The sequence below is a fragment of the Atractosteus spatula genome, chromosome 27, assembly GCF_055471065.1.
Source record: "Atractosteus spatula isolate fAtrSpa1 chromosome 27, fAtrSpa1.hap1, whole genome shotgun sequence".
NCBI classification, from domain to species: domain Eukaryota; kingdom Metazoa; phylum Chordata; class Actinopteri; order Semionotiformes; family Lepisosteidae; genus Atractosteus; species Atractosteus spatula.
This window is the reverse complement of record NC_142732.1, coordinates 8,642,435-8,665,935: the sequence shown is the minus strand read 5'-3', so window position 1 is coordinate 8,665,935 and position 23,501 is coordinate 8,642,435. Positions and strand designations below refer to the sequence as shown.

Genomic DNA, 23,501 nt, shown 5'->3' with positions numbered 1-23,501 from the left:
GGAGTTAGGACCTCGTTTTAATGTCTTATCTGAAATATGGCGCCTTTTTTTACAGTGTAGTGTCCCTATCTCTTTACTGGGGCATTAGGACTGACACAGACTGCAGGTTGAGCACTCGCTACTGGTCCCACTAACACCTCTTCCAGCGGCAAATTTAGTTTTTCCCAGTAGGTCTCCCATCCAGGTACTGACCAGGCTCACACCTGCTGAGCTCCAGTGGGCAGCCAGTGATATAGCTGCTGTCTATGCATGAATACATTGGCTTTAGAGGGCATCCTCAACTTCTGTTGAGCACATGGGGCCCAGTCCCATCCAATGTCCATACGTCTGCACGCAAACACCAATGGATCTGGTAGGGCCTGACACAGACTCCTACGTGTGAGCCACTGTGATGGAGGGCAGAGCTACTGCAAGGAAAAACTGGACTACTCTAATATTCTTGTGGCCACACCACCTTGAGCAGGCCCGATCTCGTCTGATTTCGGAAGCTAAGCAGGGTCGGGCCGGGTTAGTACTTGGATGGGAGACCGCCTGGGAATACCAGGTGCTGTAAGCTCGGGGCGGTGCAGTGGCTCTGTGGCTAAGAATCTGCGTCTGTGGCTGGAAGGTTGCCGGTTCGTATCCCGCAGCCGGCAAAGGAATCCTACTCTGTTGGGCCCCTGAGCAAGGCCCTTCACCCCAGCTGCTACAGGGGTGCCGTATAAATGGCTGACCCTGCGCTCTAACCCCGATCTTCTCTCCCTGTCTGTGTGTCTCATGTAGAGCAAGTTGGGGTATGCGAAAATACAATACAAGAAATTGTATATGTCCAATAAAATTATCTTATCTTATTAATAGTGCTTGTTTTCATACGCCAGGGCTGTACAAGTTAGGCAGAGTATTTTTTAGCAGCAACAGCAAGAGGAAAGGCTCAGGCAGGCAGGCCTTGGGGTTTAGGTCACTCTGGTTCCATCTCATTGTCAAATCTCATTAGTGCTAATTAATGAGCAAAGGAACTGCATTGGGTGAAATTGTGCTGGCTACCTGCTGGGTTATTACAATAGAAAACAAACTAGAAATCACTCACAAAAGTAAAAGTGTAAGTATTACAATCCAAAGGATGACAAGGGAGCGACCGGTTAGGTATTCGACACCAGTTCCAGTAATCCACTGGCCCGTTCTCAGCTGGAGCTTAAGGACTGACTGAGCTTTACAGGCGTGTTTAAAACTCACCAGCTAAAATGGAAATAATTGCTCAACAAGCAGCCAGACCTAGTTCCGGCTTGGGACCTGACGGGTGTACTTGGTCTTTGAAGCGTTGCGGTAATTGGCATTAATGAATTTCATTGAAGGGACTTGCTGGCAGAAAATCCGGGGGTGAGAGAGGAGATCCTGCTTTCTGACTCATTCCTCCCACCCCCGAGCTGGGAACCCTCTGCGCCCCAGTGGAGATGAGACTCGGAGGAAGAGCTTTGCAGTTTTAATCTTTTTTTTCCCCTTAAGTGTCTGGAGCCCAGACTTTCGAGGAGAAGATCTGCCCTCTGGAGGGTTGTGCTGTTCTCTAGCTGCATATCCGAACAGAAATGAAAGCTGAGGAGCCCCGACTTACAGGAAGACCGGTTAGGAGCAGCAAAAGAAATTGAAAGCAGAAGTTAATTCCTCTTGGGCGACACGCTAGATTCCCCAAAGTCTTGCTCACTTCCAAATTATCCAGGACAGGACGGGCTGCAAATCTAGAGCACTGGGCACAGGGCTACTGCATTCTTGAAGACTGTAGATTACCCCCAGTGCTGCAAAGAGGCTCTATACTGTAGATGAGGACTGGCACTGCCTGGGGGGAGTTAATGAACTCCCAGACAGGCAGGAGGAACCAAGCTTTTAAACTGTCTTTTTTAAAGGAGGAAGGATCAGTGGGAGCATATCGGCTCTTCCCGGCATCAAGCTGACGTGAAACAAAAGACTTTTGTAATTAAAAGAGAGGAGAGGAAGTGAGCGGCAGGGGAGAAAGGGGGGAAGTTCAATGGAAGAGGAGAGGGGGGAAGGAGGAAGAGGAGGAGGAAAAGCCGAAAAAAGGTGACAAAATGAGAGAAAGAAGCTGCAGATGGAGGTCAGAGGAGCCAAAAAGGGAAGAGAGGCAGAAATAAAATCTTCTTTTATGTTCAAGTGCAATGTGCTGGGCTGCAGTGCACAATGAAAAATGACCGCTCCAGCTCTCCACTTCCTCCCAGCTGACCTGGGCAAGGAGTGAGGGAATGCGATCGTCCGGCAAGAAGCCCTCTAGCCCGCGTGTTCACGACAGGCGAGAGCACCCTTCAGCACTTCTCTCCTCGCCAGCACGGACTGCTGAGGCAGATCAGCTTTTCCTCGTCTTGCAGAGTTAACCAGGAGGCCCACCAGTGCGTTGAGGGCGGGGGGGGGAGGTGGGGGGAATCGTCTAGTTTATTAGCCCCTGGCTCCACTACCTCTGACTGACAGGTTTAATTCTCACCCTGTCCCCGCTAACAGCTTTTATTTTTTACGCCTCTTCTGTTTACCGGAAAGCACGTCCAGTTATCAGACTACTGCAACAGAAAGGGGGTGCACTCTGGGCTTTTAAATGAACGCCAGCGAAAGGTGAGGATGAAACGTCCAGAGTTATCGCTCTGTACAGCCCAGAGCAACATGATGCGGCCACTCTGGATGAGTTATTCCCCAAGGGAATATTTCCCACCATAGCAACATGTCAATTCTCCTGCTTAATGCACAACAGCTGGCGCTGCCCCGGTAAGGTCTAATTAATTAAGGCAAACAAAACAGAGGGTAATTGACTTAAAAGATTAGAAACTGATCAGCAAGCTCCCCATAAATACAGATACTGTATAAGCATGCAACTGGATTTGCAACTGGGATTGCAAAAAAGCTGTCCATTCAAGAAAGCTTCAGGTTTTTCTTTGCACAGGCAGCTGTCAACACAGTCGGAGAGATGTCCTTCCACACAGCCAATTTTAAATTACGCCCTGTGATCCTGCTCCCCGTGTCGAGTCTGAAGTTGCCTTCATATTTCAGAAAAGGAATCACTGTAAACACACTAGATCGGGTTCCTGTCTGGCAGCCTACTGGAGCGCGGTGTTTGTGAGTGAGGGGAACTCGCCCATCTCTCACATGCCTCTTTCTGCTCACTTCCATTCTCTCGTGCCTGACAGACAGATCAGAGAATGGGAGCAGCGCAGAAGGTCAGGGGCTGATTGACGTGGTCTCCAAACCTGGTCCTAGAGTGACAACTGGGGACACCAGTAAGGGCTTGAGTGGAGCACGTAATCTCTTTGATTAAAGAGAGCTCTAGTCCTTGTGGGCATTTGGATGTTGCTCTAAATGATCTTTAAAGTAAACCGTAACGCCTGCTTCATCAACTTCCGAAACCTGAAAGACTGGGGCTCCCCAGGGGCAGGGATGGAGCATCTAGAAAAGCACAGAGAGTGTGATAGGAAGTAAGCAAAGCTACTTACAGTGTGTGCAAACACCTCCTCTCTCGCCAGTTTGTAGACTTTACCAATACATGTGCAAAACTCTTGCTTGCAGCCTTTTGTGTGCTCTTGGAACGTGGAAAGGCTGTGACCTCTCCTTTGATGGGACGTGACCAGAGACTGATACTTGTCCCCAACACATTACCTCCGCACACTCTGCCACATAAAGCTTTTGTCAAAAAAGAAATAAAGAAACCCAAGCAACTTCAATTAACTTTCTTTTTGGAGGGCATCGTCATCGACAGGCATTAAGATTTCTTTCAGAAGATGGCAACCATTAAACAGCTTCACTCCAGCGTCGACCTCCCCCTGTTACTAGTGAGCGACAAAGAGGGCTATTTAAATCTCAAGCACAGTGACATGCTGCTTTGGATATAATTGCTTTGAGCGGGCGGTTATATCACTGTAATAGATCTGAGTGAGTAATACCACACCTTCAAGTCTTCAGTCTCTCTCTCATTCACTTGACAATGTTATTAGAGAAGCTCCCAATAATGTTGAATGAAACCTTTTGCAATTCAGCTCAAAAGAGATGAGTTTTTATTGGACTTCATTTTTGTGTTTCTATTTCTCTTTGTGATCCTTTTGTTAAATCATCTCTTTCCGTCATCGCACTGAGGTGGGAAAGAGGGTAAGGAAAAAAAGAGCTGTGCTTTCTTCCTGCTGCCCGTGCACGTACAGGGATCAGAAGAAGATTCCGACCGATCAGAAACTGATGAGGTGAGTACCCAGCCTGAATCCTCCCTGCTCCGTTCTTGTGCACAGTATGAACAGTTCTAATCTCAGAAAAAAACTAACTCAATCATGAATCTAAAAGTAAACCCCAAACAAAATGAGCTCTCTTGATCATAGGAGTATGAAAACAGGTGAAACCGGGTTTCACTAAAACTAAACCTAGTAAGAACATATTCAAGAAAGCCATTAGGATAAGTCTCGCCCCATGGCTAATACCCAGGCTATGTGATCCAGGGCAAGATTGAGTTCAAGTTCTAACGTGCTCCAAGAGGTCAACAGTCAAAAAAAAAAGAAAACTACAACCTATCTAAAAAAACAACCAAAACGATCAATATCGTAATCATCAAGCTGGAATATTTAGTAACAGTTTTCTACTCAATTTTAGTTACGTGCTCCTCAGGATTGGCCACCCTACAGCCCAGCAGAAATTATGGGAGTATATTAAGTCATTCATCAACTGCTTTACACTGGGGGCATTATCAAACCAAACCAAATGTCTCATTCATTCAACTAGGACAGAGTGTCTGCAGGTTTCCAGGTCTCTTCAAAAGAGCAGCGCCTGATGAGCTGGAATCCTCTAAAAGCCTCTAAAAGCCTCTAAAAAGGTCCAACTAAGCCAATAAAGAGCTGATTTGGGTTGTTTTGTGTCCCGCTGGACTGAAATCCTGTAAAAACTCCAGGCCTCCAGGACCAGGTATCCCTGAACTAGGGAATTATGAGCTCTCACAAAGAGGAAAAGGTCAGGTGTTCCTGGACGGCTGGAGTCGGCCAGCACTTCCTCGTGGAAAAGGAGGAGGGTTGTGCCTGTTGCAGATCCCAGGAAGGAGCCAGGGACATGTGGTTCTCTACCCTCTCTCCTACCCACTCTGTCCTACAGGGGTGGCTGTGACACAGAGGACAGCGTTCAGCAGCTTGTGATCAAATATTTATTTGAGTTGCCTGAACCCAGCCCCACCACTGTGGCTAAAGATCTGCGCCTGTGGCTGGGAGGTTGCCGGTTCAAATCCCACGGCCGGCAGAGGAACCCTACTCTGTTGGGCCCCTGAGCAAGGCCCTTAACCCCAACTGCTCCAGGGGCGCTGTACAATAACTGACCCTGCGCTCTGACCCCAAGCTTCTCTCCCTGGCTGTGCGTCTGTGTCTCATGGAGAGCAAGCTGGGGTATGCAAAAAGACTAATTCCTAATGCAAGAAATTGCATATGGCCAATAAAGTAATATTATCTGATCTTATCTTATCCCTGCCTCATGTCAGCAGCGGACTCGTTGCTCAGCTAAGCTATGTGGCCCTTCGGCGGAGGAAGTTAAGGCTCCTGTCGTACCGGTGAGCATTGCCTCTCTCCGTCTCTCCCCCATTTTAAAAATCCAGATTTGCTCCGGTCACGTTTGCCATACTCTGATCGCCCACGTCTCCAGGAACACAGACATGACAGGTGCACCACACACTTCCCCATCAAGGCCAGCAATTCTACTGGAAAACAAAGTGCAGAAATTGTCATTTTAGGTCATCTGTCCCCATCGAGAGCTTTCCCTCTCGTGTTCACCAGCTTTCTCTCCGGCCTAATGAGCCTCAATACCCGCGCTTTCAAACAGGGCACTCTGCTGACTGGTCCACCAATTAGGCCAAAGACATGGGCTTACACTGCACTGGCCTTTACCACTTCATGTAACACTGCCCCAGCCAAGGTGTTAAGGCTGAATGATCCCAAAAGAGAAAACATCCAGCCATTAGGCTGCTAATGTGAAGACTCCAAAAGCCAATTTGCAGTAGGCAACATGTCAGGTACATCCCAAAGGATATCCAAGCCTTTTAATGGAGAACAAATCCCAGGTTTCCTGTGTTCTAGTGGGGGTATGAATGGTGCAGGGCTCCATCTATGGCCGAACTGCACTGTTCAGAGCACAAACACACCAATGATGCTGCTATTCTGTGTTTTAAGGGAACTTGACCTTCCTGAGTAAAAAAGATACCTCAGTTAGAAACGTCTTTCCTTCTTGTGGTGCATTTTTAGAACAGGGTGATAGGCTCCCATGTGTTTTGTCACATCCGGGGAGCAGAGAGAGAGAGATTTAACTGCAGGTTGCATTGCATTTATTTAGAAAGGCAGCTTCTCTCTTATTGGGCCCCTGTACGTATTGAGAGTTTAATAGTTAGAAGTCTGGGGGGGGTCTTCTGGGTGACCAGAATGTTAGGCCTCTGAAAAACCTCGTTTGTAAATACTGTAACTTGTGTGCTGGTTGTTTGTTGTGTGTAGTGTCGTTTGTGTCTAGTCATTGCAATAAATATTTGTTTATCCAAATGTGCCTGGATTATTTCTCTCTTCACTAAAGCTGTGCCAGAGAACAAAGAATTCATTAATGGCACCATCAATGGTGCCTCTAATTCTACCAGCTGCTTGGGTATATTCTGGAGAAATCGCGTACAAGTTGGAGGTTATGAATAATTATTTTACTTATGGACTAAACTGCTCGGTCAATTCCCGATTTCCACCATTTTCGTAACCCCCCCCCCATTTGTAACACTATTAATTGCAATTAATAACGAACTCTTAATTTCCCCCCAGCCTCCTGGCCGGAGCACCAGCGAAGGAACCGGGAGGAGGTTGAAACCTGCGAGCTGAAACTGAGGCCCAGGCGACATCGTCTGGCTCCGTGACATGACAGTACTGCATGTCACAGGGGACCTGATCTACAGGCTTTTTTCTTAGGGACAATTTAATTACATTGATTTAACGCTCTGCGCTGCAGGAGCAATTAATATTTCAGATTCTTTAAAACCTGTAAATTAAAGACAGTGGTTTAAAACATTTGCGGGAGCAGGGACGCTAATTAGAGTGAGCTGCTGTCGGCGGTAATTAAAAAATGAACAGTTTTGGTCTTCAAGCAATCACACATAATGCAAAGTCAATCAAATGCCCTCCCCCACCCCTTCTCCTCCTTGCAACAGCTGTCTTGACAGTGCTCTGAACCTTGAAAACACGACCTGGCTGGGAATCGTGGAACAGCTCCCCGATTATGGTCACTCTCCTGCCTGTGAAGCCGCTGGGACACCAGGGGAAAAGATGTTTTTGATGAAGAGGAGGAAAGGCTGGGGGTGCAGAAGGAAGGGAAAGTGTTAATCCTCTTACTGCAGCCCTGAAGAGCTGTGAACCACTGAACCCAGCGGCTTTGTGGAGCTGCTGTGCACACAGCTGTCCAGGTTATATGCATGCATGTTTATTTTGTGCACTAACTGCAGGCCTGAAACAGGATTGTGCAGTGCAAATGTTTCTCTTTGACATCCTGCTATCGTCAGGAGACGAGCAGGCGAGGAACGGAGCAGGGCAGCGGGCCTGTGCGTACACAGCCTTCCGCTCCTCCAAAACTCCCCAGAGCGCTTGGCAGGAGAAGTGGCTTTGTGGTTGTTTTTTTTTTGACAGGAATAAAAGAAGGATACCTTATCGGGGCTGCAATGAATGCCAATCAGCCACAACTCTCCCAGAACAAACGCTCCTGTTTCCGATGCCGGCTGTCTTGGCTGGCGAAGGGAAGAGAGTGCAGCACACTACGGATCACATTAGCTTCCACAGCCACGCCGAGCGGCTTCGGCAAAGGTCACATGCCATGGAGCCTCACGGCATGACCGGGCCCAGACAGGCTCCAGAGGCTGTACGGTCCGTGGGAGTCTTTTTATTCTCCGTGCAGCATCTATCCTAATCCTATTGATTGCAGGGAGGGTGGATGTTATTTGCGAAAACGGCCATGCGGTCGTGCTGACAGCAACAAGTTGCTGTGCATAATTGAAAAAGGCAGGCTGTTTGTTCCAGTTTTTTTCCCCCCTTCCAGCCCCCTACACTTCCTGATCAAAGCGCAGCCTGGTGTGCGGAGAGCATTCGAAAAACCAGCGTTGAAAGGCACCTATAAATAATGCATGACTGGAGACCGGTTTTTATTTGTTACAACAAAAACAATATAATGGCGGCAGCACGCCCCCAACCACCCCTGCCATCAGTGGTACCCCCTCCATGTTTCCGCCCAGGGGACCTCTAAGTAAGACTCGAGGCACTGTGCAATAGGATCAATAGCAGCACGCCTACACCGACCCCCTTCCCACCCCAGTAAGCACCAGTGGAGAAAAAAATAAATAAACCAGTTACCGAAACTTAAAATATGTGTTCACCCCCAAAAATGCAAAAATGATACCCTGGTATAGAATCTTCAACTATTCCCGAATTGTTCACTGTTCTTAACGAGGGCACTCATCTGCTCTCTCCTGACGCTCTGGTTAAACAATGACTTCCATCTTGATGATCACTGCAGCAGAAATAGATCTGGATGTCAAGTCTCACCAGGAATAAGAAGGGAACTTAAATATGATTGAGTACGTTTCCACACCCAAAGGCGCTGTGCAGAGTGAATAAAGAGAAAGAAAAAACCTTCTGCATTCCCTCCCCAGAAGAAGAAGCTCTTTATCTGAAGCTCGACTATTTCTCCGATTCGAGGTACTGGAGTACTGCTACCAGCACTGTGAGGTCTTTACAGAGCTCCACTCCTGTTATTCTCATAGCATCTCATTTCTAGAGTTACTTTGGCGGCTCCATTTTGTACTTAATCTGTGCCAGTCTGAAAAATTAAACTGAATATATACATGTTCACCCCCCCAAGAAAAAAACAATTCTTGACTAAGTATAAACTTTTCAAGAATATGGAAGGATGAATGGAAGAAAGGAAGAAAAAAAACAGCAGCCCCCCTGTAGCACGCACGCACGCTCCATTGAGAACAGTAAGATGTAGCGAGGTGAAAGGGGATCTGGGACACAAGAAGACAGAAAATAAAGACAGCAAATTTGGATGCCTCAGCTAATTGTGTTTAAATCCAACAGGAGCCGAGCCCATCAGTTTGCAGCGGCAAATAACTTTATCAGCACACGCAGAAGCAAAGTTCATTAGCCCATTGCCACCAGGGCCTTTTTGGGGAGCACGGACAAGGAGATGACAGGGTAGTGTGGTAGAGAGCCCTCGTCAGGGCTCGTTAGGGCTCAGGAGGACTGCCACTAACTCAAGGGTCCCAGCCTGCTTTCTGATTTTTTTCGTGACCCCCCCCCGCCCAAAGCCCTGCTCCCAGACCCTCGACAACCACTCCAAGCCCTCCGCCAGTCTTCTCCAGAAACCTCCCGCCCCCTCGCCCCCCGTCGACGGGCTGATTACGAGCAGAAGCAAGGCCAGCGAGGAAAATCCCAACCACACTCTCCACTCAAAAGCCAAGAGAAAACGAGGACCCACTTGACACGCCCACACAGAGATCAAAGGCAAGCAGCATGGGAAATCCATTATTCATTAGCGCAGACATTACTCATGCCAGGCACAGATTTATATGGCACATCCTACTGGCCCTCGCAGACAAAAAACCCCACCAGCGTGCTAAAAATCGTTTAGCTCCAGATGTAGCGCACCCACTAAATCCACCTTCCTTTTGTAATCGGTGACAATGAAGACGCCAGCAGCAGCGACTACAGATATTATTACAAAACACTCTTGCTGTGGAAGCGCCTTATAATCCATTCAAACGAGGGCCCAGATATAAGATCTGTTACGGCAGCATATTCCCTTGACGAATTGTGCTGTTTTCTAGTTCTGTAAAGGTTTAGATGGTCCTAGCACCCCCTCTCTGTGCGCCTAGTGAAATCCCATGACTGGCTTCCTGCTGTAATGATTCACAAACACTAATGACAGCAAAGCTCAAATGTCTTGCATGCAACAGGGATCCCTGCCTGTTGCTCTGGTATGCTGTGCAACATGAGGGTGATATTGATTCGGAGAGCACCCTGCAGAGGCAAGAGCCAGCACTGTGGGAGGTGGAACTGTACTGGCCTTTTTCTACAAAGGAAGTTACCATTTAAATGTAAAGGCTTAGACAAGCATCTCTCAATTGAAACTGGTAATTCTCGTGTTGAGCATCCCCAGTGGTCTCCAGCCTTTCAATATACCCCACTGCTTAATTGCTTTCTCGATTCAGTTTTCGACTTGACTTGGAAAGTGTGGAGTTTGGGTTCCCTACAAAAGTTATAGGGCCATCACCCTCCAGGACCCGGAGAGAGGAGCAGTTTTATACCTAAATGTAGGAGTGAAGGCAGTGGATTTGCTTCACTATTAACTCATAATCAACAGAAGGTCATGAATTGAAGTAAAAAAAAAAAGTTATAAAATCATTTGCCGAGGTTTGAAGATGCAAATGACTTAGCACCAAGTTGGCTTCTTACAATTACCAATAAAAAAAAACATTCAAACTTGGTTCCTAGGAAGTGTGTAGCTGTAAGAGTAATGAATTTGCCTTCGCTGTCCCCATCCTAATGAGATACTCCAGCTACAGAGGCAAGGAAGACACACAGACACGCAGGACAGTGGGGCTCAGAGACACACACACACACACACACACACACACACACACACACACACACACACAATGTTGCACACTTGCCATTATCCAGCTCCGCTCCGATTGCTGCCACTGACTAATCTGCGGACGTCAGAGAGGAGACGACAGTACAATCTGTACCCAGCGAGGTGGGGGGGGGGGGGGGGGCACAGGGCTGTGATTCATGCTGAAGAGCCACTGGACTGAAGAGGATCAAAGCAAGATGAGGACTCAAGTGCTGGAGCCAGGATGTAAACAGGGGAACAGGATGACCAACAATCCCGGCGGATAGCCGCTCTCCACCCGAGCGAAGGCGAGTGGCTGTGCCGGCCTCAGCCTCCCCCCCCCCAGCAGCAGGGGGCCCACTCGGCAGGCCAGAGCTCAGCGGGGGGGGGGGCAGAACTGCAAAGCCACAGCTTCCCCTGCCGAGACGGCAGTCTGTGGCAGCGCCAGAGGGAGAGGAGCAGTTTCAAACCCTTGCCAACACACAGAGAAAACATGCCAACTCCACATGGAGGGACCTGGAGCTGTGAGGCAACAGCACTAGCCTCTGCTTTATTTCACTCTTTCCAGCTGTCAATGGAGCAATGATTAGAGTCAGCAGTGAGTTCAGTGACTGCAAACCTAGCAAGGAACAACCGAGGTCAATATTGGGAATTTCTCCCAGTGGGAGCCCCACTGCCCATCAGAAGGAGTCAATATATTTGTGGATGACTCTCTTTTTGGCTAGGCTTTCGATTTCTTTTTATGATTGATTCTCCAACACCGATCTGATATTAAGCCATCCATCTCGGCAAAGCATCTCAGTACATGCTCAGTATGGAATGGGGATCTAGAAGACCACCCAGTGCAATGCAAGCGAATGTACTGAAAAGGGAGTCCTGGAGGTCCAGCGATAAAGCTGACAGGAAGAGAGAGAACTGAGGCATGCCAGCGTAAGCAGGGAATCAGTTAAACACGACAAGATGATTACCTCCAGAGCCACGCAGCTCGAAGTGAAGAATCGTGACTGCCGAAATTGATCCTCTATCGCAAGCCTTAGCTCAGCAACAGCCCCCCCCCCTCCCCCCCACATATCTTCATCACTCACACACAGCACCACCCACGTCAGTGCACTCACACCTCCCATTATATCAAAGGCAACACAGGACCGCACTGTTCGCACTGTTACATGCAAGCCTATTGATAGCACGCACAGCAGACAAAGCCCCACTCTGACTGCTCAGATCTTCAGGCTCTTGACTTCTGAAAAGAAACCTTCATTTCATGAACGTGTTCTCGAGAGCCGTATGTTCTACTGCAGGTGTGTGCGTGTCAGAGGATGGAAGACGGGGACAGGACAAGCAAGGTAGAGGTTAATAACATGCTGCAAGGTGAAAAGAAAGGCAAAAAAAACATTTCAGCTGTGTGATCCCTTCACATTCCCAACCACGAGATGAGCATAACCCTCAAAACACAGCACGAACTTGGACTGACTGTTTAATAAAATCACAACACCCACAACCTTTCCGAACGACAGAGACCTCACACACACGGTGTTTATGCCCTTCTGCCCCACATGGCAACGCATCAGGACGCTGGAAAGCAATGCATGAGAGTAGGATCTGCTGACGGTTTACAGAGCGCCACACAGCTTGTCCGAGAGCGCCAGACTCGCCCTTATAGAGTGGAAAGACCTCAGGAAGAGCCATTTTCAAGCAAACTCATCTTTTTTCCCGTACCAATGACTGTGCACTGTACAGAGGCTGAGGCGAAATGACTGAATGGTTTTGTAAACTTGCAAGAGCCCCAGCAAAAAACAAAAAAACTAAACTTGGATTGGCACATCCCCACAGTGGACAACTATATTCACCATCCCTTTCTACCTCTAGAAAATAAGGCAGAAATGTGAACGCCTCCTCAGCCAGCTCCCTCCAGTAAGCCCCAAGGCAAAATCAGGGTCCTTCAATTAGGTAGGATGGCCTGCCTGATATGGTGTCTATGGTTGATTTCCAGGCAGCTTAAACCACAAAAAGCCAAAAAAAACGGCCACAGGGCTCTTTTGAGAGACGCAGGCAGATGCCACCAAAAGAGAAGCAGGTGAAAAAAAAGCCACTGCACCAGGAAGGGGCCTGTAGCATTTTCAGAAAACAGCTGTGAGCTGTGGAAATGTCGTGGCAGAGTCTTGTTTCAGATGCTCACCGTGAGCCAGTGTTAATGGGCGAAGGAGACGAATGAAAATGCTGTAATTAAGCAAACCCAGACCCATACACAAACACAACGTGGCCCCCGCGATAATGAAACAACAGCAGCAAGCCAACATTCCAATTCATTAGAATTCATTAAAAATGTTCTAGAATTAAATGGCTTTAATAGGAGCCGCCAAGGGGAGGGGTGGCGGGTCAAACTGGTGGAGGCTTAATGACATCATCCGATCCGTATTATCGTACAGAATTGGCCCTTTCGACAGTCCTGTTTTTACTCATTCCACTTTCCTGTCAGCTCACCCATTTAGGGACTTCAAGACGCTTCAAGGCAAATTAACATAAGAGCAATACGAGTTCCATTTACACTACAGAAATTTCATTTTTGCTTGGTGCTATTTCACAGTTAACTGCTCTCACAATGTAGATGTCTCCATCCACACTTGCTATTACCAGGCCTGGGATGCATGTTCTGTCTGCGGGATGTATGTTGGAGTAGCTTAAGTGCCTGGAACAGCAATAAAGGACCACATGTGGTACAATAAAGTACAACATGTGGAACAAGAGGAACAAGTAATATTTCAGAACTAAAATACTGCTCAAACCACTATTTTGAATCAGCTGTTTAATATGGAAGTATGTTGTTGCATAGGCTGTAATTCCACTTAGAAAAACAACACTTTTTCAGACATTTCTCATCTGAAATGTATGAATGTACGTATTGTCTGATGTTGTGGCCGCTGAGGACATGTAAGGGCAGAAAATCCAAAAATTTATCTTTTTGTACTGTTGTCCGGGATACAGACAACTGCAGCCAGACTGTGGAGTCAAAACCTGTATCAAAGGTGGATCCGAAACAGGGCGGAGCGGTGGCTCTGTGGCTCAGGATCTGCGCCTTTGGCTGGAAGGTTGCCGGTTCAAATCCTGCGGCCGGCAGAGGAATCCTACTCCGTTGGGCCCCTGAGCAAGGCCCTTAACCCCAACTGCTCCAGGGGCACCGTATAAATGGCAGACCCTGCACTCTGACCCCAAGCTTCTCTCCCTGTCTGTGTGTCTCATGGAGAGCAAGCTGGGGTCTGCGAAAAGACGAATTCCTAATGCAAGAAATTGTATATGGCCAATAAAGTGATCTTAAAAAAATGAATTTAATAAGGGAGTCATTACATCGCCAATACATTTTGCACATCTGTGTGTACGCAACAGTGGCAATGAGAAATCAAAGCTTTCATAAAATCCTTAAATATAAAGTAAATCCATTGAAACCCTGATTAAGTAATCCTTGATTTCACAGTGTTTCTATTATATCTTGGCAGTAGAAATCCACATTGAGTGCTATGGCTGTTTTAAGCATTCTTGCCTTTTGCACGTGAAAGTTACATGCATGTTTTTTCTTAGCCTACATATATAATAGGAATAATGCGCTTTAAACTCTGTAAAAGGCTTTGAAAACACATATGCAAAAGCCTAAAGAAAGGAAGGTCAGGTTCCGATCTAAATGCAGTGTACTAAGTGCTCCACATTCAGTGGGACCAAAAGCCTCCAAACTGCTCACGCCGATCAATCAACAAGGCCGAGTGGTGAGGCAGAGCCTGTGAAACCTATCACATTAACATCCAGCAGAGCAGCAGCCAAGAACAGCTGCCTCTCTGCAGAAGGCCAGAACTGTAATGGCCCTCTCCTGCCCAAATATAAAGGCGCTAAGTGACCGCAGGCCATCCACATAATGCCACTAATGCACGCAGAGTGACAGAGGCAGTATTGGGAACCAAAGAACTAGGGCAGGGCTAAACCCTTTGGCACATCGTATCCAGAAAACCTCAGAGCTGCCATTATCAAATTTAAATTAAAAGCCAGCGCTGTTAGTCCACGGGTATCAAACTCCATTCCCAGAGGGGGCGCAGGGAGCTTGAGTCATCCATCTACCCAAAGCTCTCCAGCCAGGCTAGCTGTAATTGGAGTCAACTGGTAATAATTGAACACTCTACCCACCAGGGCTCAAGAAAATGTTTCAAGCAATGGGTTGCATTTATAGATCTCCTAAGGTAAAGGAACTCGAAAATAAAACCACTGGGGCAGTTAAACCATTTGGGTCAACTGATGAAGATGAGATCCCAATAAAAACCTAAAAGAGTCTGAAGCTCAAACAAAGGCCTTTTGAACACCTTAAAGTTGTAAGATGGTAAGGCTCATTGTCCAAAATATTAGCAGCTGGTTGAGCACAACTGATACAACAGAGATACTACCACCTCTGCAGGGTGTCCGACAGACACTCATGATGTGCCCCACATTGCCACACTAGACTTCTTTTCACATTTAGGTTTGACCAGTAATCTGAAAATACGCTAGCCTCAAATGTAATGGGATGCAATGATAGGAGCAAATCAGAGAAACGTCAGGCTTGAACTGCTTCACTGTATAAGGCAGTTTACAAGTTCCATGCTCACCCAGTACAAAACACACAAGGACCGACTGTGCAAAGACAGTCACTTTCATCATCAGGAAATGCTTTGTTAAACAGTGCCAAGATGGCAGTAGGTGGAGGAAAGACAGAGATTCTTGTCTTAACCACATTTTCCAGAGAGTAATGGGGAACCACCTGCCATCCTCAGTCACCTGACTAATTGCGGAAAAATAATTGGTCAGGTGACTTTTGAAAACCAGGAAGTAGAGGCTTCCAGTGGCCGCCAACCTCTGCTCTTCAGGCATATTCACGAAAGGAAGGGAGCAGGAAGGAAAACAGACTTTGGGAGTTTAGAAGCATGAGCTACCGGATTCTTCACTCCTTTTGAAGAGTTAAGCAAAAAGCGTTTTAAATTTTTGGGTGCTTCTCGCACGATATTATAAAAGCCTTTTTGTTTTCCTTACAGCTGTTTTGCATGTCTGTTCTACGAAGGCCTGCCTGTGAACAACCCCCGTTATGCCTCTCCACCCCCAGTTATGACATAACTAGATGCCAATCTGATGTCTGAGGCCTCCAGAAATCTTGTCTAGAGAGCTGTGCTGCATTCAGCCAGAACCCAGGGTAAGATCTTAGTGTGATGGAAATGACAAACATTACAAAAGCTTTGTGGGAAAAAAAACTCCCCTAGAATGAGGCTGTTAAAATAATAATAAAACTGAAATTAGAAAGGTCTTGTGTTAAATTGCCCCCAGTATTAAGTTGATAAAGTAATTACAGTGCAGCTCAACCACGTCCTGACAGTTCTATTTAAAACAGGACCTTTAAAGCTGAAGGATCTTGAAGGAAATTGCAACTCAATCTCTTCCCATCTGCTTATCAGATTAAAGTACGCTCCTAAAATAGAACTGAGGTGCTGCACCATCTTAGAAACTCATCATTCCAAACCCGAGAGTAATTCAGATTGTCAGCAGTGCCGAGGCAGAGTAAATGATAGAGTGCAAAACGGATATTCATCTCCGACAGCGAGCCACGGAGCTGGCAGAGCGAAGGGACCAGCAGGTCCGCCACCTGACTGCCCGCGAGGCAGCAGTACGGGGACGGGCACACAGCAGGGCTCTCTGCTGGTAGGTGAGGCAGCCCACACGACAGCCGGCGCAGCTGAACCAGCAGCCCTATCACTCTGCAGCTCACAGCTGGCCGCCCACTGGAGCTCCGCAGGTGTGAGCCTGGCCAGTACCTGGATGGGAGACGTCCTGGGAAAGCTAAGGTCCCTGCTTAAAGGGGTGTTGGTGGGACCAGTAGGGGGTGCTCACCCTGCGGTCTGTATGGATCCTAATGCCCCAGTATAGTGACGGGGACACTATACTGTAAAAAAAAAAAAGTCTGGATGAGACATAAAACCGAGGTCCTAACTCCCCATGGAAATTCCAAATCTCAGGGAGTTTCTCAAAGAAAGAGTAGGGGTGTCACCCTGGCGTCCTGGCCAAATTTCCCTCTGGCCTTGACCAATCATCGCCTCCTAATAATCCCCATCTCTGAACTGGCTTCATCACTCTGCTCTCCTCCCCACTGAGAGCTGGTGTGTGGGGAGCGTCCTGGTGCACTATGGCTGCCGTCGCATCATCCAGGTGGAGCTGCACACTGGTGGTGGTGGAGGGGATCCCCATTACCTGTAAAGCGCTTTGAGTGGAGTGTCCAGAAAAGTAAAGGAATTATTTTTTATTAAATGCCTTGAAATAGAAATTTTGTCTAAGGAATGTAAGGGACCCCCATAATAAACAAGGTGGTTATTATAATTATCATCTCAGCTGGGCAGTGGTGCTGGAATGTGACTTGAGGTCTCTTGCTGGGTGAAATGCATTACATAAAATCCAGTTCTTTCATGATCCTGTATACATCCATTACTTTCATACTGGAAAAACACATACTGGTGTTCCATTACCTAAGAGGGCAAAATGTTTATAGAAATAAAAAGGCTGAACCTAAAGTTTACCTTCCCTTACACGTATGAACCTGGGTGTGTACAGTCACTTTTGAAAGCCCAATAAAACCACAGAACCAGATTGGCTACTCTGACACTCCCCGATCTGGCTGAGGCCCCCACGCCTGATGAGTTGTTTGCTTTTAGCTCAACGTGCTCTGTGAATGGCGGCTGTAGCCTGCCTCTAACCCAGCTGCCTTTGTCTGGGATATTTCACTCCCGGCAAGGCGAAATGTTAGCGGAGGCGTGACTCACGGCAGGCAGCTCAGAATCTCTGGGCCGGACACATTAACCTTCACCCTGGCGTGGGGCCAGCAAACAGACCCAGCTGAGTCAGAGGACGCTTCCGGGCTCTGGGATATCACAAGGGCTTGGCGAAATTTCACTTGGTGTGGCTAAACTCTGCGGGCACGGCATCTTCACTAGGCCATCCATCAGAGCAGGAGATCTCTTCTCAATCAGCTCACCCAGCAAGCAAAGGGAGGAGAGCAGAGTGATGAAGCCAGTTCAGAGATGGGGATTATTAGGAGGCCATGATGGGTAAAGGCCAGAGGGAAATTTGGCCAGGACACCGGGGTAACACCCCTACTCTTTTTGAGAAACACCCTGGAATTTTTAATGACTCATCCGAAGGATGGCACCTTTTTTTTCCGTATAGTGTCCCCGTCACTATACTGGGGCATTAGGACCCACACAGACCACAGGGTGAGCGCCACCTACTGGCCCCACTAACACCTCTTCCAGCAGCAGCCTTAGCTTTCCCAGGAGGTCTCCCATTCAGGCACTGACCAGACTTACACCTGCTGAACTTCAGTGGGCTGCCAGTTTTGGAGGAATAGACGATGACAGAGCAGGACAACTGGCCCATCCAATCCACTCACCTGCACTACTACAGTACAGCCTTCACCCTCATTTTTATATTGATCCTGCAAATTATTAAAAGTAAAAAGAGCAATTGGAGAGGATCGAAAGGTCCAGAGCCTGACTTTTGAATTAGAGTTAGATGTTCAGAGCAGTGAAGGCCAGTGAGATTCACAGACCAGCAGGTTTTGGAGTACTCCACAATGCCCTCGTTTTTTAAAGAGGTTGGAATAAAAATCAAAATAAATATACAGGTCTCAGGTCAGCCATCAGCAGACCAACTGATCAGCACGAAGGTGATGTGAACGATTCCAGACTCTGACAGGTGACCACAACCAAGTTAGTTTACCAACTAGCTCCATTTTTGTCCTTCCAAATCGTTAACCAAAGGTTTGGAATAACCACAAGTCCTGCAGCACTAAAGAGGACAAGGTGAAGACCTGGCACATTCAAGAGTATGGGGCAGAGACTTACTGCACAGCGCGATGATGTGACTGCTGTCCTCGTGGACAAACTTCTTGGTCACTGCCTCCTCCATGATCTGCTTCACCTGGAAGGACAGACATGGACAGTTATTAACTGGACAGGGATTCCACAGGCCTGGCACGGCTTGCACAGCAAACATTCCTCCTGAAAGAAAAGCCCAGCCAAAATATTGCATCCCCTTGAAAACAAAATTCTCCAGTTTAAGATAGACCGAACATCATAAGAGCTTCCTGGACAGCAGCACAAGATAAAAGCAATTTGTCATCCTGGAGTAGGGAACAGAACTGTTTTCATTACAACTGCCTGCTGATGTCTAATTAGCACATGCAGGTTTTCAAGTGATGTAATTCTCAGAAACAGACAATCGCTCCATTTCTGAGGCATCACAAGCGTTGGTGCTAGAAAAACTCCGCAGTTTGTGTCAGATCAGCATCGCTTGCCAAAGCGCGTACGCGCCGGCTTCTCAGAAGTGCGCCTTAATGTGAGTGCCTCAGAATTTTGAAAGAGTCACAAGTGAGAGAAATAAATTTGAATCACATACAGGAGTGCAACCAGCGTCGTGTTGATTGCATGTTTGGTGTATACACCAGGCAGAGGCCGAGCTCTGAGAACGTTCACGCAGGAAACACGCAGCGCAAGTTCAGTTTTGCAGGTCTGACGGACAGAAAAAAGCAAAATGGAGAATGAGAGCACCTGAGCAAGAGCTCTCCTCTCAGGACCAAGCAACTATGCACTTTGAGGCAAATGCACATTAAACATTGAAATAAATTTAGTTCATGTTATTAATAACGTGCACAGGCTGGTGAACTGTGTGTGGGGGGAAGGGGGCGCTGTGCTGCACAATTGTTACATTGATGCAAGTGTGCTGCGGGGTGAAAAGGGTTCAGAATCACTGAGACCAGGTGCACTCAGTTGCTGAGCGGCGGAGGCTGAAAGGGCAGACTGCAGAAATGACACGCAGAGGAAAGGAGACGAGACCACCACCAGCCCTGCTGAGGGCCAAATGCACCACACAGCGGGGAGGAGTTCTGGAAATACACTCCTCAGAGACTTCTTCCAACACAACACCAGCCTCTAAGGACAATCAAGGCATTCTATTCATAGCCCAGGAGCAGAGGATTCTTCATACTCTCAACAGGCCTGCTGTAATACCATTTTCCCTCCCAATTCAGAAGCAGTTGAAATATTCAACTGACCCCTACTGAAACTCCACCTACAGAATTTCACCATGGTAGATCTGCAGTGTTAGCTCTCATATAGTACACGTTTAATGCGCTGTGGCACGGATTCATGTTTTACTGTTGGTGCACTGTACTCAGCTCTGCTTTCACCACTGTACATTAGAGTAAACATCTCTTAGGGTCAGCCTTTAGTTATGAAGCCGAGATAACCGCAGGTATGCTTAAATGCAGTTGACGAGAAATGTCAGGCTGCTCGTCTTCCTGCAACGTTTCTTTTTATTGCTTAAGTGCAATGAACGCAAGTCCCAGAGAAGTTCGAAACTGCAATTCCATTTTGATGAGAAAAAAAGAACCATACTGTACGTCTCAATAGTTCTGCACCTTCAAACCTGTAAACTGGGGAACCCCAGTGTGAAGTCCCCATCCTGGAGGGCCAGAGTTTCTATGGGTTTTCAGTCCAGCTGGTCTCTTTACAACCACATTCAGCTCTTTATTAAATTCACTGGACAAGTCTGACAGCTTCTCCCAGCTTTTCAGCTGCTGCGCTGGAAGAGTCTCGGAAACCCTACAGATACACCAGCTCTTCTGGACCCCTACTAGAAATCTTTACTACAACCTTAAAAAGGACAGATCTGGGACAAAGGCATCTTATGCCAAAAGCCTCACAGGCCAGTCGGAAAATGAGCTACAGCTGAACGCACAAGGTTCCAAGGAGTGGGGTCTTTCACACATCTCACAAACACGGCAGACAGGAATAACTCAGAACACATATTAGATTGAACAAGCCACTGTGGTATTACCAGAGTAGGGGTGTTATCCCAGTGTCCTGGCCAATTTCCCCCCTGGCCTTTACCAATCATGGCCTCCTAATAATCCCCATCTCTGAACTGGCTTCATCACTCTGCTCTCCTCCCCACTGAGAGCTGGTGTGTGGCCAGAAAAGTACAGTATAAGTGTAAGGATTATTTATTATTTATATTATTAAAAGAAACTGGATAGAACTAAGAAATGTCAGCCTGGGCCTACTTGTGCTCCAGCAGGTGGCGCTCAACATGTGAAGTGCTCGCAGACAATGGAGCTGCCTGGGCCGCACTGATTGAACTAAAGTGCTGTATCACCTCTCAGGGATTTTCCAGCATAATTGAGGTTATTTTTATCCCTTATACAAACATGGGGCATTGATGACGTCCGAATCTTCACCATAGAGCATAGGCAGAGAAAATTAAACGTGGTTATATATATATACAGACTGTCACACACAGACACATCTGCTCAGCCCTAATTGATCTGCCTTGATTTGCTAATTGACACATTACTGCTGTCTGGGAGATGTAAATGCTCAGTGTTGCAGAGCCCCGAAAACCAATTTCACCTGAGTGGTTTAATCAGAATAAGCAGATTATTGTAAAGGTAAAACCATTAAGACTCAAGAGAAAAGCTACGTTTGAAGCTTTAATTTTAACTGCATGCACAATATTTTAAATATAATACACTTTCTTATTTGTTACCTATACATTAGGGAAACCTCTCATGCCAAAAAAGAGACCTCACAGGGATACAGATTAGAATAGGGCACCACAGCCTGCGCAACACAGAAATGTGTCCCCACCACCACTTCCTGAACCTTGAGGAATCCTTAAAAGACACAGCTTCTGCTGAAGGCAACAATACTGCCCTCCTGGTCCTGGTAGACCAAAGTCTACTTCTAGTTCTCAGTGAATAAAAAGCTGTAAATAGCGACAGCACAAACCAGTTAAGTGAACAACTGACTCAAATCAAGGCAGTAAGAGTGTGAGGCAGAATGAAAACACAAAAACATGACAGCCCTGCAGGACCACAAGCGAATATCAGATGGCAAGGATCTAATCATATGAGCAAGGGACTCAAGCACAGCATTATGAGCCATTTCAGCTTTTAGTAGCCTCCCATAAAAGTACAGACAGCCTGAATGAATAAGAAATTCAGAGAGCATAAAGCTCTAGCAAGTGCAGAGAAAAAGACGTCTATATTCAAGCTGACTGGGACAGTAAGAGATACGTGACAACTGGAGAGCGCCAGACAGACATTGCTGGAGGAAATACTCTTCCCATGCTGGTGGTTAAAAACATTTTTGCCAGATGTGTGCGTCCCTTTTCCCTCACATGACAATTAAGGCAACGATTTAAGGTCTGTTCATGCCACGTCTAAGGGTGAAAAAGCACGCAGGGAGGCCCTCCGAGGACCAGAACATGGCTTCTCTCTGCTCGCTCTCCAGATGGCCTTGACTAATACATTTATGTCAAAACTACACTGAGCTGCACTGCGACTCCTTGCTTCCCTACACTGGAAGAAGGGGGATGCATTAAGGCTCCCGGGTGTGGCGCCTCACCCTCTTTCCCTTTCCGTTTTCTGCAAAACCCTCTTTCACATTCAGGCCGCGGTGAGAAATCACCTGACTGCAGCCCGTTGATGGTTTATTAGCTGTGTCGGTGGCTCGTGCCGTCGTGCAGAGATGCACGTGCGACACAGCATGGGGAGGCGAAAGGAGGACCAGCCGCTGAGACTCCTGGCTGGTGCTGTTAATAAAAACGGGCTTCGAGACCCCGACTGTGTGTAAAGAACGCGCTAAAGTGACCAACCGCTGCCCCCCCCCCCTCCCCTACCCATTCATCTTCACTCTGATTACACTCCTCTGCATACAGCTCCACTGGGAACAAAGAGACAGCCCATTAAAGTCCACTCAGTCTGTAACCCTGCTCGTAATAAATCTCCCACTAATGACTAATTGCAAGAAGGAAACAGAAATAAGACACACAAAAAAAATAGAAATGGCGAGAGCTTTCAGTTCAGCCAGAGAGAGGAGCCACTCTCTGAAGACCTGACAGAGCAGGAGAGAGGGAGGGCCTGCTAAAACATTCATCAGTCCTGGCATCAATTAAATTAAAACCAGATAATTGCTTCACATTCCATAAACAAACGCAGAAAGGGCTGGATTTTCTTCCACTGCCTGTGACACTACACACCCTCTCAGCCGTAGCGTCACTGTAGCTCTTTTTGTGGAAGAGCTGTTTGAAAACTCGTTAATCAGCGTTAAGAAATGAAATTGCTCAACACTAAACCTAAGAGTGCCATCTGTGTTTTGTTTTTTTGAGAATACGGAACAGAAGTTCTGTATTTGCATGGAAACTCTCGGTATCGAGCCCGGTACATCAGAATTTAGGCACGGCAGAGAAGTTAGCTGCAGGGGACCCTACCTCCCCGCCCCACCCCAGCAGAAGACACACGTGTGCACACACTCACTCTCACTCCCTCCTCTGCCCAGCCTGGAGTGGGGAGGTCCAGCTCCCTGCTGGACTGTTCCACTCCCACACAGCTCACAGCACTGGCTGCACAGACGTAAAAAGAGAAAGTCAGCGCTTGTGTGCCAAGACATAAGGCATTAAAAGGCATGGAAGAGGTTTCTTTTCCTCTTGCTCGTCCCTCTGGTAAGGAAGCAGAGGCAGGTTTACATGTAGATGGAGCGTTTTGGGTGCATGGGCAGACGCAAGCTGGAGGAGAGGAATGAGATTTCCTTCCCCAAAAGGAAATGCCCGAAGAGCACCTGCTTGGGATCTGAAGCATAAGGCTTCCAAAGAACCAAAGCAGGAGACTTTTGATCTGATGGCAAGGCCCTCATTAAGGATTGCGATCCGTTCACACTACAGTGGGTGAATCTTGCAGTTCTGGTAAATGATCAGCAGATAAAACCCATATAGAAAGGGGCTGATGTAACCTTCCAGCTGGGAGAATAAAAGCCAAGTTGTACTTCTTGACCATCAAG

At 47.3% G+C, this 23,501-nt stretch overlaps 1 protein-coding gene and 1 pseudogene across 1 annotated transcript in view; one reads left to right on the top strand and one right to left on the bottom strand.

The window, feature by feature from the left end:
• Nucleotides 1–23,501, bottom strand: part of sgsm2 (small G protein signaling modulator 2) — a 65,886-nt gene that overhangs the window by 34,733 nt on the left and 7,652 nt on the right. The window contains exon 2 of the mRNA XM_088907160.1: nucleotides 18,510–18,585. Within this exon, the coding sequence (XP_088763286.1) occupies nucleotides 18,510–18,585 (76 nt within the window). The remainder of the gene's footprint in view (nucleotides 1–18,509; nucleotides 18,586–23,501) is intronic.
• LOC148814325 (5S ribosomal RNA) lies at nucleotides 438–556 on the top strand (annotated as a pseudogene).